Source organism: Petromyzon marinus, chromosome 31, assembly GCF_048934315.1.
Source record: "Petromyzon marinus isolate PM22_M1 ecotype Great Lakes invasive population chromosome 31, UKy_Petmar_22M1.pri1.0, whole genome shotgun sequence".
NCBI lineage: Eukaryota > Metazoa > Chordata > Hyperoartia > Petromyzontiformes > Petromyzontidae > Petromyzon > Petromyzon marinus.
In genome coordinates, this window is record NC_133697.1 from 15,255,066 (window position 1) to 15,268,067 (window position 13,002).

General features: G+C 49.7%; 1 protein-coding gene across 3 annotated transcripts in view; it reads left to right on the forward strand.

Annotated features, from left to right (window-relative positions):
• LOC116947904 (voltage-gated delayed rectifier potassium channel KCNH1) overlaps nt 1-7,448 on the forward strand; it is a 38,674-nt gene extending 31,226 nt beyond the window's left edge. For all 3 annotated transcript variants that reach the window (XM_032964194.2, XM_032964191.2, XM_032964193.2), the window contains 3 exons: nt 1,186-1,438; nt 2,960-3,156; nt 5,274-7,448. In XM_032964194.2, the coding sequence (XP_032820085.1) occupies nt 1,186-1,438; nt 2,960-3,156; nt 5,274-6,338 (1,515 nt within the window). In that variant the 3' untranslated portion in view covers nt 6,339-7,448. The remainder of the gene's footprint in view (nt 1-1,185; nt 1,439-2,959; nt 3,157-5,273) is intronic.
• The last annotated feature ends 5,554 nt before the right edge of the window (nt 7,449-13,002 follow it).

The window sequence follows — 13,002 nt, forward strand, 5'->3', positions numbered from 1 at the left end:
TCATCATCAGCCATGGTCAATCCACTGCTAGATGAAGGCCTCCCCAAGCCGCCGCTACCTCTCACAATCCTGCAATGTTATAGTCCACCCGGCACCTGCGCGTGAACCGATTTCATCGCTCCGCCTCCGCAGTGAACGTTCTCTCAGACGCATTCCGTTCCTCGGCTGCGACTCCATTATACCTGACCATCGGCAATCGTCCCTTCGAGTGATGCATCCTTCCCAAGAGTGTGAGTGCCACGGTGGCCAGATGTTAACTACCTCACCTGGTATACAGGTGATCGTGGGTTCTATCCCCACCCTTGACACCTGTATATTTGGAGTTTGCGTGTCTATCTCCCCGTGGTTGCGTGGATTTTTCTCCGGGTCCTCTGGTTTTTCCCTTCACATTTAGAAACATTAATTTAGAGTTTTTGGGTGCGGTAAATTGCCACGTGAGAAGCCACTTCGTTGAGCTATCATTTGTGGCCAGGTCGCTTCTGAAAACGAGCTATGTAGCTCAGTGGGGCTTACCTGGTAAAATAAAAACAATTTTAGTTTAGTGTTCTCTGACCAATGTGCTCCTCTGTCGTTAAGTGTAATTCTAAGCATGCATCTCTGTGCATTTTTCAGTTATTGTTTCATTTTTTTGTGTAAATGGCCACCTTAACATTTCCGTATGACAGGAAATCCACACGTAAATTGCATTCTCTCATAGTGGCCCTTCTTTTAAGAACTCCCACTGGCATTGTGCGCTGATTTGTGGGTTGTGTTTCGAACGCCGTGTGTGTGCTCATTGTAAGTGTCTGTGATTGGATGGAATCCGTCACTTGTAGAGGATTGCTGAACAAAACGAATTCACTGCTTCCTAAATATATTTATTGGACAAAGTATGATACGTTTTTAGAAAGGATGTATATAAATTCAATAATCAAATCTTTTTGAATAAACATCGGAAACCTTAAAATGTTTATTAGGCATTGAAAGTTGAGAGAGATAGCACCTCTGATTAGCACGGTTGGCTACGTACAGTGCGGAAAAAGTTCAATATGCATACATACATGAATGCGTGGAGATAATTTACGTGACCACATCTGCATTCCTTCACCGCGGCCCTGCAGCCAATGCCCGACCATTCAACAACCCAGACACAACGGTCAAAGCAACTTCAGCCTCCCGAGCCTTAACCCTTCCAATCCATTGCAGGTGCTGCACATCTGCCCGAAGGACATGCGGGCGGACATCTGCGTGCACCTCAACCGCAAGGTGTTCAACGAGCACCCCGCGTTCCGCCTGGCCAGCGACGGGTGCCTGCGCGCGCTCGCGGTCGAGTTCCAGACGCACCACTGCGCCCCGGGGGACCTCATCTACCACGCGGGCGAGAGCGTCGACACGCTCTGCTTCGTCGTTTCGGGCTCCCTCGAGGTCATACAGGACGACGAGGTCGTGGCCATCTTGGGTAAGGGCGCCGACCGGGTCACCTCTCGCCGCCGCGGCCGCGAGCGCAGCGCGCGGCCCCGGTACGGCCGCGGCCTCGCGACCGTCGCCGCTCGCTCGCTCGCTCGCAAGGCGGCTTCCCAGCGGCCTTCCTCCATGCAGCGCGAGGGCCGCGCGCCGCTTAAAAGCTGGCGCGCGACGGCCGCCCGCTGCGGGGAAGGGAGCCGGCGGCACGCCAGGCGCCCCCTGACTCCTCTCTCTCCGGCTCTTGCGAGCCAGAGCTCTGCGCTCGCTGTTGTGCCATCCGAATCACTCTTCTGAGCCAGGTGGAGACACACGGACGCGATAGCCAAGCCTGCTCTCAGGCAGCCATCGTCGATGCGACGCGACAGCCAACAACAACTGTTTGTCCCTCCCCCGCACCTCCGATTAGCACGGTTGGCTACGTACGGTGCGAAAGAAGTTCCACGTACATAAGTACACGTACAGACGTACACATACATACACATACGTACGTACACGGCACTGCAGGGCCTCCACTCGACGGAGCCCCAGGGAGCCCATCAACAGCATATTTTGACCTACTTTTCCACACTTTACCCCAAAGTGTTATTGCACCAGACACCGTGTGACTGTGGAGTCTACAGGCTGTTCTCGCTCGGTCCCTCCGCATGCACCGATCACACCGTGTGGCAATGACTGCGATGGAGGACTGTTATTTGCTTTTAGGTCCATAGCACCGATTATATTTTTCAGTAAAAAAAAATCACTGTACTTTAATAGAAACTAAATTTGTAATTTCACACCAGAGTAGAAAATAGCACTGCAATGATCCAGGGATCATTCATTCTTATTATATATATTTTTTAATGGCAATGTCTAATGGGAAATTGTTGCCTTTTTATATTTAGAATTCAAATGAAGATTAAATAGTTTCGACTCATTTACTTTTGTAATCAATAATATTATCAATTTAGTTTTTGTATTGGTGCCATTTTATTAGAAATGCGCATTATATTGAGGACTTACGTTGCATGTTATCCTGTGGCGGGTGTTGACGTGTGTGTGTGTGCAGGGACCACAGGCTGCTGCCAGAGTGCAGTGTTGAGGTGGCCAGTGGCTCAAATGTTTGGTGGGGCAGTGCTGGGGTGGGGGCTGGGGGGGGGGGGGCGAGGGGGGTGGGGGGCACGGGCGGGGGGGGGGCCTTAAAATGGAAGCGGAATTATTTAATTATTCGCAACCTTTGCCGAATATTTGGCACCGCTGCTGGTGGTGGCAAGGCCACATAAAGGGATGGGTTTTCAAAGCTGACTGAAATATATCTACCGACTCTGATTGCCTGATTTTAGGTGGCAAGACGTTCCATAGCTTGGGTGCCACGCTAACGAAAGCACGATCTCCAAAAGAGCGCAGCCTAGACCTGGGAGTGCTGATCAGTTGGAGATCCGAAGACCCATGGTGGCATTATATAAGCGGCGTAGATGTGGACCATTGTAAATCGGAGAGTGCCTATATTTGTGTTTTTGTTTGGGGAACGGTTCAGGAAAGGGTGACGTGTTTGGAGACGTCTTCTGGAAAGAGCGGGTGATCGCTCCGTCTTGCGCCAACGTACGTGCGCTCACCTACTGCGACCTGCACGTCATCCGGCGCGACGCGCTCGTGAAGGTCCTCGACTTCTACATGGCCTTCGCAAACTCCTTCTCCAGGAACCTCATCCTCACCTACAACCTCCGCAAGAGGGTGAGCGAGCATGCGTGTGTGTGTATGTGTGTGCGTGTGTGTGTGTATGTGCGTGTGTGTGTGCGTGCACGACCTACATCGCGCTCACACTGAACAGCGCGTGTGCGGCTGCACCTATATCGCTACAGGATAAATATTCCATTCATCCGCTGATCAAATGAAAATATCTATCGCACAAATTCTCCATTATTCATACTTAGAATAGCAGAACAATGACACTGCCAAGAACCAAGGGAAACACGAGTGTGCATTCCTCCGTCTTCAAACGCGGACACCTATATTCCACAAATAATTTGAATGCACGATACACAGCAAGGGTTAAGTGTCGAGAGTTCGGCTAAAACATGTCAATGCCTTCTCAAATATCCACTGAGTGGGCCCGAGATACGGTCGGCCAGGTTTACGATAAATTAATTAACGTGAAGCGACACCTTGACATGACACCTGCTACTCAGGGCTCCAATATCCTCGCACTGTTAGCACTGTTCAGCGAGTGCGGAGTGTGCTATGACTTACTTTGCAAGCTTGACATTGAGCCATTACAACTAAATTTGAATGTAAATAGCATTTGTATCCAACTCCATCTCAAGATGCTTGAGATAATAATAATAATAGTAAAGCTATTGCCAATTCCAAAAAGAGCTTAGGATCCCTGAAGTACAATATTCATCGGAAGTTACATTTGTAGCTGCTGTGTCCCCGTATTAACACGCTCATTCCTCCACCCGGAGCCACTTTGACCTCTAACACTTACAAGGCTGTCGCCAGGTCCACCAAGCCACTACGCATGTCACCTTCAATCTCCTTCAAATGGCTTCCTCACTCCACTGACCCTTGCTTCTCTATCATCTAACACCTATCGCTCCTCTAACCTCTATCTGGGGACCACGCATCACCGGCGTTGCCAAGGGAACCGGCAAAGAGACTTTGGCTTCCATTTTAACAAAAAGCCTCAGCACTCTGCAGGTCAGGGGTCTGTACAGTTTAATGTTTGGTTTGTTGACCTTCCACAGCACCTCCGATTAGCACGGTTGGCTACGTACAGTGGTGCGAAAGAAGTTCAACAGACATACAGATGCTACATCAGGATAGTGGGTGAACGATAATACTGAGGGCCTGGTGTACATCTTGAGAATTACACCTGAAACGCACACCAAGGCTATTTGCCGCATCATTGGTTCAAGAGGCAGCACTTTTTTAAATAAAAAAAAACATTTAAGATTATTATTCTTTTTGATCCAGGAAAGTCTCATTGAATCTCAGTATGTAGCGACGTTGCTGCTGCTGCTGTGTATAATCCCAATTGAGTAATTGTCAGGTTATTTTTCAGCATCGCGATGTGCGGCCAATAGCAGTGACAATGTGTGTTGTATAGCTATGGGAGGAACCGGTGAACCCGGAATTTAAAATCCCTGCAGAACAGGGGGAGGACACACAAACTCCACACGCTCACTCAAACTCTGCAGAACAGGGGAGGACACACAAACTCCACACGCTCACTCAAACTCTGCAGAACAGGGGGAGGACACACAAACTCCACACGCTCACTCAAACTCTGCAGAACAAGGGGAGGACACACAAACTCCACACGCTCACTCAAACTCTGCAGAACAGGGCGAGGACACACAAACTCCACACGCTCACTCAAACTCTGCAGAACAAGGGGAGGACACACAAACTCCACACGCTCACTCAAACTCTGCAGAACAGGGGGAGGACACACAAACTCCACACGCTCACTCAAACTCTGCAGAACAATTTGATTGTTCTTTTCATTCGAGACATACGATGGATACCAAAAATATGTTTTAAGAACAGCGTCTTTGACTTTTGACCATGAATTCTAGAAAATTATTCCAAATTAAGTATTCACCTTGCGATGTGGGTATTTCCTATTTTCAGATTCCAATTGCAGGCAAAATTTTTGTGGAAGTTCCTTTTTTTTTTAGTAATAACTGTCAGCGGTTAAGTGCAGATTTTTTTTCCTCATCAATTATTCAGCTTCACATACCGAGGCTAAAATAAACCCCCCTTGAAATCGGATGGCGTGGCCTTGCGTACCGACCGCGCCCTCGCTCGAGCACACGTCGATTGAACGCGCGTCTCGTCCCCCGCAGCTGATCTTCCGCAAGATAAGCGACGTGAAGCGCGAAGAGGAGGAGCTTCAGAAGCTGAAGAACGAAGCGCCGCTCGACATCCCGCCGGACCACCCGGTGCGCAAGCTCTTCCAGCGCTTCCGCCAGCAGAAGGAGGCGCGCCTGCAGGCGGAGCGGCAGCGCCAGCTGCAGCAGCAGCAGGACCTGGAGACGGGAGGCTCGTTCTACGACAAGCTCGGCGCCGACACCGCGGGCCCCGCGCCGCCCGGCGTCTCCGCGGCCGGCGAGGGACACCTGTCCGTGGTCACCCTGCTGCGGCCCAAAGTCCAGAACGCAGACGCCGCTCAGGTGCAGGTGGCCGACGCGCGGAGCGCCGTCTCGTCCGCGCCCAAGAGGGCCAGCATCGGAGGCGGCGGCGGCAAGGGCTGGGCCAAGATCAAGGGCCCCGCCGACTACCTGCAGGTGGAGGGTGCCAAGAGGGGCGAGTGGGCGGGCGAGCAGGTGGCCAAGGCCGAGTCGATGGAGACCCTGCCCCAGCGGACGCGCGCGCAGATGCACGTGCAGGACATCCACCCGCCGCTACGCAAGACCGACTCGTGTGACAGCGGCATCACCAAGAGCGACCTGCGGCTCGACCGAGCGGGGGATGCCAACGCCGCGGGCAGCCCGGTGATCGGCGCCTGCGTCGGCGTCGGCGGCGCCAGCGGCCCCAGCACGACGCGGCCCAGCCCTACGGAGCCGAGCCCCGCGGCGGCGTCCGGCATGGCCACGCTGGTGGCGGCCACCACGACGGTGGCGCTGATGACCCCCCCCGCGGACGGCAAGCAGCCGTTCTCGCCGATCCCCGAGCAGAGCGTCTACGCGGCCGTCGTGGAGGTGAAACTGGAGCTCAAGGAGGACATCGAGGCCCTGGGAGAGCGCGTCACGGGCCTCGAGAGGCAGCTCGCCGAGATCCTGGGCCTCCTGCGCAGGGACGCGAGGCCGCCTTCCACGGCGCCGCGCTCGCCCGCCCTCTCCCCGCAGGATGTCTACGACATGTCGAGGCCCATAACGCCGTCGTCCGACAAGGAAAACTTTCAATTCTAAAACTAGCTTTAAACGAGAAGGTTTTGCATAACAGCAGACGTTTCTTGCTTCGGTAGAAAGTAAAAAAAAAAAAAGGATTTTTGAAACACGGTAGTGACGTAACGACATTTGTCTTGGATTTCTTAAAATGCTGTGAACGTTAATCACACTCTATTTTATATAAAGTGAGGTGGTCAAGAATTCCCTGTGGTGACTGCTGCGAGATGCGTGAATGCGAAACAAGGTACTGTGCATACGGCAAGAGTTGAGAAGATATCATGACCGAGTTTACAGTGCTGCGTGTGTGTGTGTGAAGCAGCTGTGAATAGGAAATTAATATTTCCAGATTCTGCTCAAAAGTCAAATTGCTTTTACTTGGAATGCATTTAGAGCCTTACACTTCCTTACGTTTTGACTGGTTTTGCCTGCATGCATCGTTCTGAAAAACAATAAGGAGACTAGTAGCGCCGCTATAAAATCACGAATACAACAATAATGCATGAGTGTTATTACTTGAGGTTGCTACGACGTCACACCCGTGAGCAGTGGAGTGAATATTCAGAGTGAAAGTCACTGGTGTTTTGAGAACAGTACTTCACAAATGCAATTACAATTGTAACATATTTTTGGGAGTTGTTTTGTATTCAGGTATGTTTTTTACGTATTTAAGTCACGAAATTACATTTTCGAAAAGTGAAGAAACGTTTGATGCTTTTTATCAGGTTTTTACGTCGCTGGTCGTTGACGCCGCTGGTCGTTAACGCCAGCACTGAAGGGTTGGCACAGAGTGGGCAGCTGTTGGAAGTGCAAGGCTCCATAGATTCCTTTTAAATTGATTTCTTAACACAAGACTTAAGTGCTGATATAGCAAAAAATGACTTGGGCGTCTACTGCCAAGACGAGAGGTAGTATTTGTATGATTGTTATTGTTGTCGTTGTTATTTTAAAATGCGTCATTAACGTGACACTAAACACTGGAGGGACATGTGGGCGCGTGTTTGGAGATGCGTTGTACTTGAAGCAGGCATGCAGCACAGCACTATCATTGAATATAACGTGCTGACATGCCAAGCAATCGTGAGCCCCTTGCGTGAGACGTCAAGTGTCTATTAAAGTATTACATTGCTCCTACAGGCTGCTGTCCTCATCACTTGCTGCGTGAACCTGTGGGGGTGGGTAGTACTCGGATGAACCAGCCCTCATGATCCAGCACCCGTCTGCCTCTCCATGTTTTCCAATATTTTATTTTGACATACACATTTAAACAGCTCTACACGCTGCACGTGCCTGATACTTGCTAAACAACAGCACCGCGTCAAGCAGAGAGCGCCCGATTGAAATTCAGATCGTGTTCGTGTCTGTGTGTGGGTCATGTAGCCCGCATGCCCAGCCACCGCATGCCCTAACAGCTTTTGTTCGGCCGGATCGAGGGGGCTAAACGGGCGCGGCACGGGCTAGAGAAGAGATGGAGTGATGTGGTACAGGAGGACGTGGAGCTGAGTGGACTTGCCGATGACCGGTACCAGCGGTGTCAAGATCGGCCTCTGTGGAGGAGGCTCGTGAAGGACGCTATTGGGCAGTTGGAGGCAGTCGCCCTCCAACAACAACGGAGGGCGGAGGAGCGACGCTCACAACAACGAGCGGAGCGCCGGGTGGCTAAAGCACAGCAGGTTGGCACAGTAGGGGGCACAGGTGGTGCATCAGCCAGTCATCTTCGGTCAGTCGACCCGTGGCACTTGGGTCTGCCCCATGACCTCCTGCCAGCGGGCTTTCGACACGTCACGTGGCCTCGAGGTGCACATGGCCTGGCACAAGCATCGTGGTGACGTCACCGCCACTTAGTGGCGAATGGCGGTTGTTGTGTACGTGTTTGTGGGGAGCGGTAGTCTAGCGTTTTACCCTATACCCGAGTTCGATTCCCGCTCACGGCCAACACGAGTATCGATTATCTGAACCGATCATGGGCCACCCCTAGGTCGACTCAGCCTCAAATGAGGACCTGGTGTGGTGTGTAAACAACACTACTGGGGAGACAAAGGCGAGGCGGTCGGGCGTGATGCTGGCCACCCGTCCACTCGTGTGCAGTGCTGGCCTTCATAGGTGCTCGTTAATGGCACTTGCCCTAACAGGTCGATACGAGGGATATTTTTTATTTTTGTTATATTACTATTAATATACAGTATGTAGTCTTGTTTCAAACACAATGGGAGTTGCCACTCTGGCAATGCCCTTTAAACACTGGCGAGCCAGCTGCGAACAATCTCAGTTGCTAGCTGCGCACACTGGTTTACTGGCACAAGTAATATTAATTCATATGTATCTGTGTAACACCTACTTTGTATGCTCATTTGAGATATTTACGGAAGAAGGCGTCATCAACCATTGTATAACATCATCGACATATAATTTTCAACAAACTACAGTATTTTGAGCAATTACTAAATTGCCACTTTGGTACGACTCCCTAAATAGTGTATTTTAATAGCCTTTCTTAATCCATTGCCGTGACTGCACTGTTCTGTTGGAGTAAGAGCTTTCTTTCCTCCTGATCCCAGCTTAATCTGATTGTCCCTTCATGGATCTCTCAGTTCACATGAGATTTAGCGAAGGCCTTCAATAATCCAGCTAATTCCTTTTTAATCTCACCGTGTATCTGAAGGTGTCGTTCAGAGCTTGTTAGAGATGTCATATGCCCTAATACTGCATTACGAGAATAGGAGAGAATTACATCGTCGGGCCTTCCATAATACATATTTTTACACAATCTAACCCAAAAACAACCTGTTATGGATGATGTAGGGTCTACAGTTCACAATCATAGCTAAAGCGAAACATTTTAAATGTGATAACCCCACTCGCTGTGTAAAATGTTGAGCGCCCAACGATCATAGGAGCCGGTCCTTGCTACATTTACTTAACGTAGTAAACATCACTAAAACATCCGGTGAAATCTAGTCAATCGTGTATAGCCTATGTATGCACTGCAATGTAACGTCTTCCACCATCTTCTATCCACTGCTGGATGAAGGCCTCCCCAAGTTACGGTCTGGTCACGCAACGACCCGTGTCCCACGCGAGCCAGCCTCATCCGCTCCGTCTCCGCCGTGGTCGTCCTCTCGATCGCTTTGTCATTCCCGACCATCGATCACTAACCCCTTTCGAGCGATGACCCCTGCCTATCCCACTCAACCGGCGTGATGGTGTCTCTCTACTCTGCACTTTGTTTTCTGATCCACACATTCTTCTCCTCAGTCTCGCTGTCATTCGAAGCCTGCCGTTCGCCCCGTTTCCTTGTGCACTTTTCAAACTTTGTTCCGTTGTCAGCTTCGCTCCCAAGCGTCGCAGTTTCTGATCCATGCGTCGAAAGCGTGCAACAACCACGGATGCCAAGCTTCCCTTTCGCTATCGAGCGCAGATTTACGAAGCGCTCCAACCTCCTCTCGCTCCTCGCTCCGTCCGATGTTTATCTGCTCTTGCTTTTTCGGCTGGCATCCGGGCAGAGCGACATTCAAGGAAATGGTTATTCACTTCTCTCATTTCACCATATTAACATGTTACATCAACCATAGCTCATCGTGAAATGTGAACAAAAAATTGCATTCAACTTCAGCTCAGATGTTGATATAATTAGTGAAATTGTCCTATTAAAGTACAGCTTAATATCTATCTCAGGTGGCGAACTACACACATTGCCTGCAGGGATATGTAGTGATTCAAGTCCAGGTAGTGAGGTTGTGTAATCCGCAGGGGACATGAGGTGAGTAAGTAGGGCACAGTCGGGAAGCGGAGGCGATGTTGCATACATCACTGGCTGCTGGCCGACTCTTCCCAGGAGTCAGATTTGACGACTGGACAATGTTAAGCGGAGCTGACTAAGTCATCTGGAGCCGCTCCACGTCCCTGGTAATCTATTTAATTTCAGTCCAGTGCCTCCAATCACCGCGGAAAACACAACCCACCTACAGGGGGCGTCCATAAATGACGTCACGCACCTAGGGAGGGGGGTCAGACATTTGTGACGATGTGTGACGAGGGGGGGAGTTAATGGAAGGGTTTATAACATGGAGTATAACAGCGCATTGTGGCTGTTTCTCTCTCCCCCCTCCTCCGTTCCGAGCATGGATTGACTCGTCCGTCTGAACGTCGCTGTCCGTGGTGCTGGCGTTGAGGGGAATGAAAAGCCGCCATTTTTCGCCATATGGCATTGTGATATATAACGACTTATTGTTCGTGGCTCAGCTGATTGGAGAGTATATAGAGTTTATTGATAACATTTTAGTTTTTTATTGGTTTACTATATGGTATTCATTATATAGTGTAATGTATACCCAGTTGCTTTGTGATTAATAGCTCAGCTTATTGAAGAATATATTTAGTACATTTATTATATTGATGTAATATAGACTTAGTTTTTTTTCACATCGGTTTACTGTATGATAGTTGGGTAGTTGGAGGCCTTTAACGTCCATATACTAAATGCCTCTGTTGATATGTAAACTTTGACTTTAACATAGCTATTTCTGTCACAAGCTAATCCCTCAGCTATTTCAATGCTAAATTCTCCTGCGTTGATATGTAAACTCCTTTGTCAAGGCGCTCCACGCCTCTCACCGAGCTTAAAAGACGCTACGAATCTTAGCAGCGCTCATTGAAGCACTGTCGTCCCAACAGTTCTGTTCTTTCACCTAAAGAAGGCTACTTGTGTTGTGGCCGAAACGTGGTGAGAATTTTATTGTCTTATTTTATTGTATTATTTTATTGTATTATTTTATTCCCATTGTACGTTACTTTACCGAAAGAACCAAAGAAGTGGGGGGGGGGGGGGGGTGTTTGATAAATGTGACGTCACATCAAAATGCGCAACTTTAAATAAATAAAGACAACACGTTCAACTTAATTAAATAGACTTTTTAAATAAATGTTTTCTCCTACAACATCAGAGTGCAGCGCCACATTAAATGCGCACTACAATGACTATAGTTTAAAGCGATTTCAAGTATGTTTCATTGTCAAAATGGAAATATGGTTGGGGGGGGGGGCTGAGCTTTGTGACGTCATATTTGAGGGGGGGTCTGACTTTTTGTGACGCCGTGTGACGAGGGGGGGGGGGGTAAAAAATCGTCCATAATCACGTGACGTCATTTATGGACGGCCCCACAATATGCCCAAAGGTCATTTCCAAATAGAGGCCTATGTCCCAATTGGGGCATAGATACCACCACCACCGCCCCTAATGAGTGCATTGTTTGCAGTAATACAGCTCAGCCAGTTACCTCGTTAATGATAAGCCTATGGCCCCGTAGGCCTGATGATCTAACTCTCAACCATCGTCCTGGGGACCTGATCGGATGGCTGTTTGGTTTGTTTAATTGAGCAGGTGATCTCAACAGTGGAAGCACCTTCATCCATTTGGCAGGAGAACACATTCACAGGTAAGTGGAGTTGTCATCCTATGTGCTAAATGTACTCTTATCCACAAAACATCTATTAAACAAAACATGAACAACATTTATTCCTTCGGTGTATGATATAGGAGCCGTCCATAAATGACGTCACGCACCTAGGGGGGGGGGGGGGGTTCAGACATTTGTGACGATGTGTGACGCGGCGGGGGGGGGCGGTGAGAAATGTGACGTCACATAAAAATGTGCAACTTTAAATAAATATGGAGAACACGTTCTACATCATTAAATAGACTTTTTAATCAATGTTTTCTCCTATAATACCAGAGTGCAAAAATCGCGTGACGTCATTTGTGGACGGCCCCATACGTGCAGTACAAAAAGGTCCGGACGTTGCAAGCGAAGAAGGCTATCTCTCACTATGATGGAAGGTGGGAGAACTGCGTGCGAACGCGCGCGTTGTACTTGAGCTGGCTTAACGGGACGTCGAATGCTACCTCGACGAGAGGACGTCCTCGGAAAGCCGGGAGAGGTGGGCCAACCTGAGTTGGCAGTGGCAATTGTGACGATCATGAAGCAGCGTCAACGCGTGGGCCGAGCGTGCCCTCTCAAGGCCGTCTCGCACTGCCCCCTAGTGCACGGAAGGGCCATGAAGCGCGCACGAGGAATGATTATTATTCCGGCCTGCTCGGCTCCGAGCACCGCTTCCATCACCAGGCTCTGCGGCGTCACGAGACCTCGTGCAGCAGCTGTGGTGATTGGACAGCGGCGGTGGCACTTGTGTCTCACGGCAAGAAGGGCCGCCTGGGTTCGATTCCTGGCTAAGGGCGCCTTTCTTTGTAGAGTCGTGTATGTTCTATTACCCATGTTCTATTACCCATGTTCTATTGCCCATGTTCTGCATAGATTTCCTCCCATGACAAAAAACCCCCACAACGCTGAAAAGGAACTTGCAAAGTACTCAAATGGAATTGCACGCGGCAATTCAGAGTCAGGGGCGAGAGTCGGGCTAGCAATTCAGAGTCAGGGGCGAGCGTCGGGCTGGCAATTCAGAGTCAGGGGCGAGAGTCGGGCTGGCAATTCAGAGTCAGGGGCGAGAGTCGGGCTGGCAATTCCAGGGGTTTTGTGTGGAAGTGAAAGAGAAACGTAACGAGTGAACGCAATAAATTGAGCTACTCAGCATCCTTCACTACAATAACAAGAGCAGAACACTTTGCACAATTAGTTAAAGGAGGGGGTGATCATTTCAGACCCAGGAACGCAATCTTATGGTTCCAATAAGG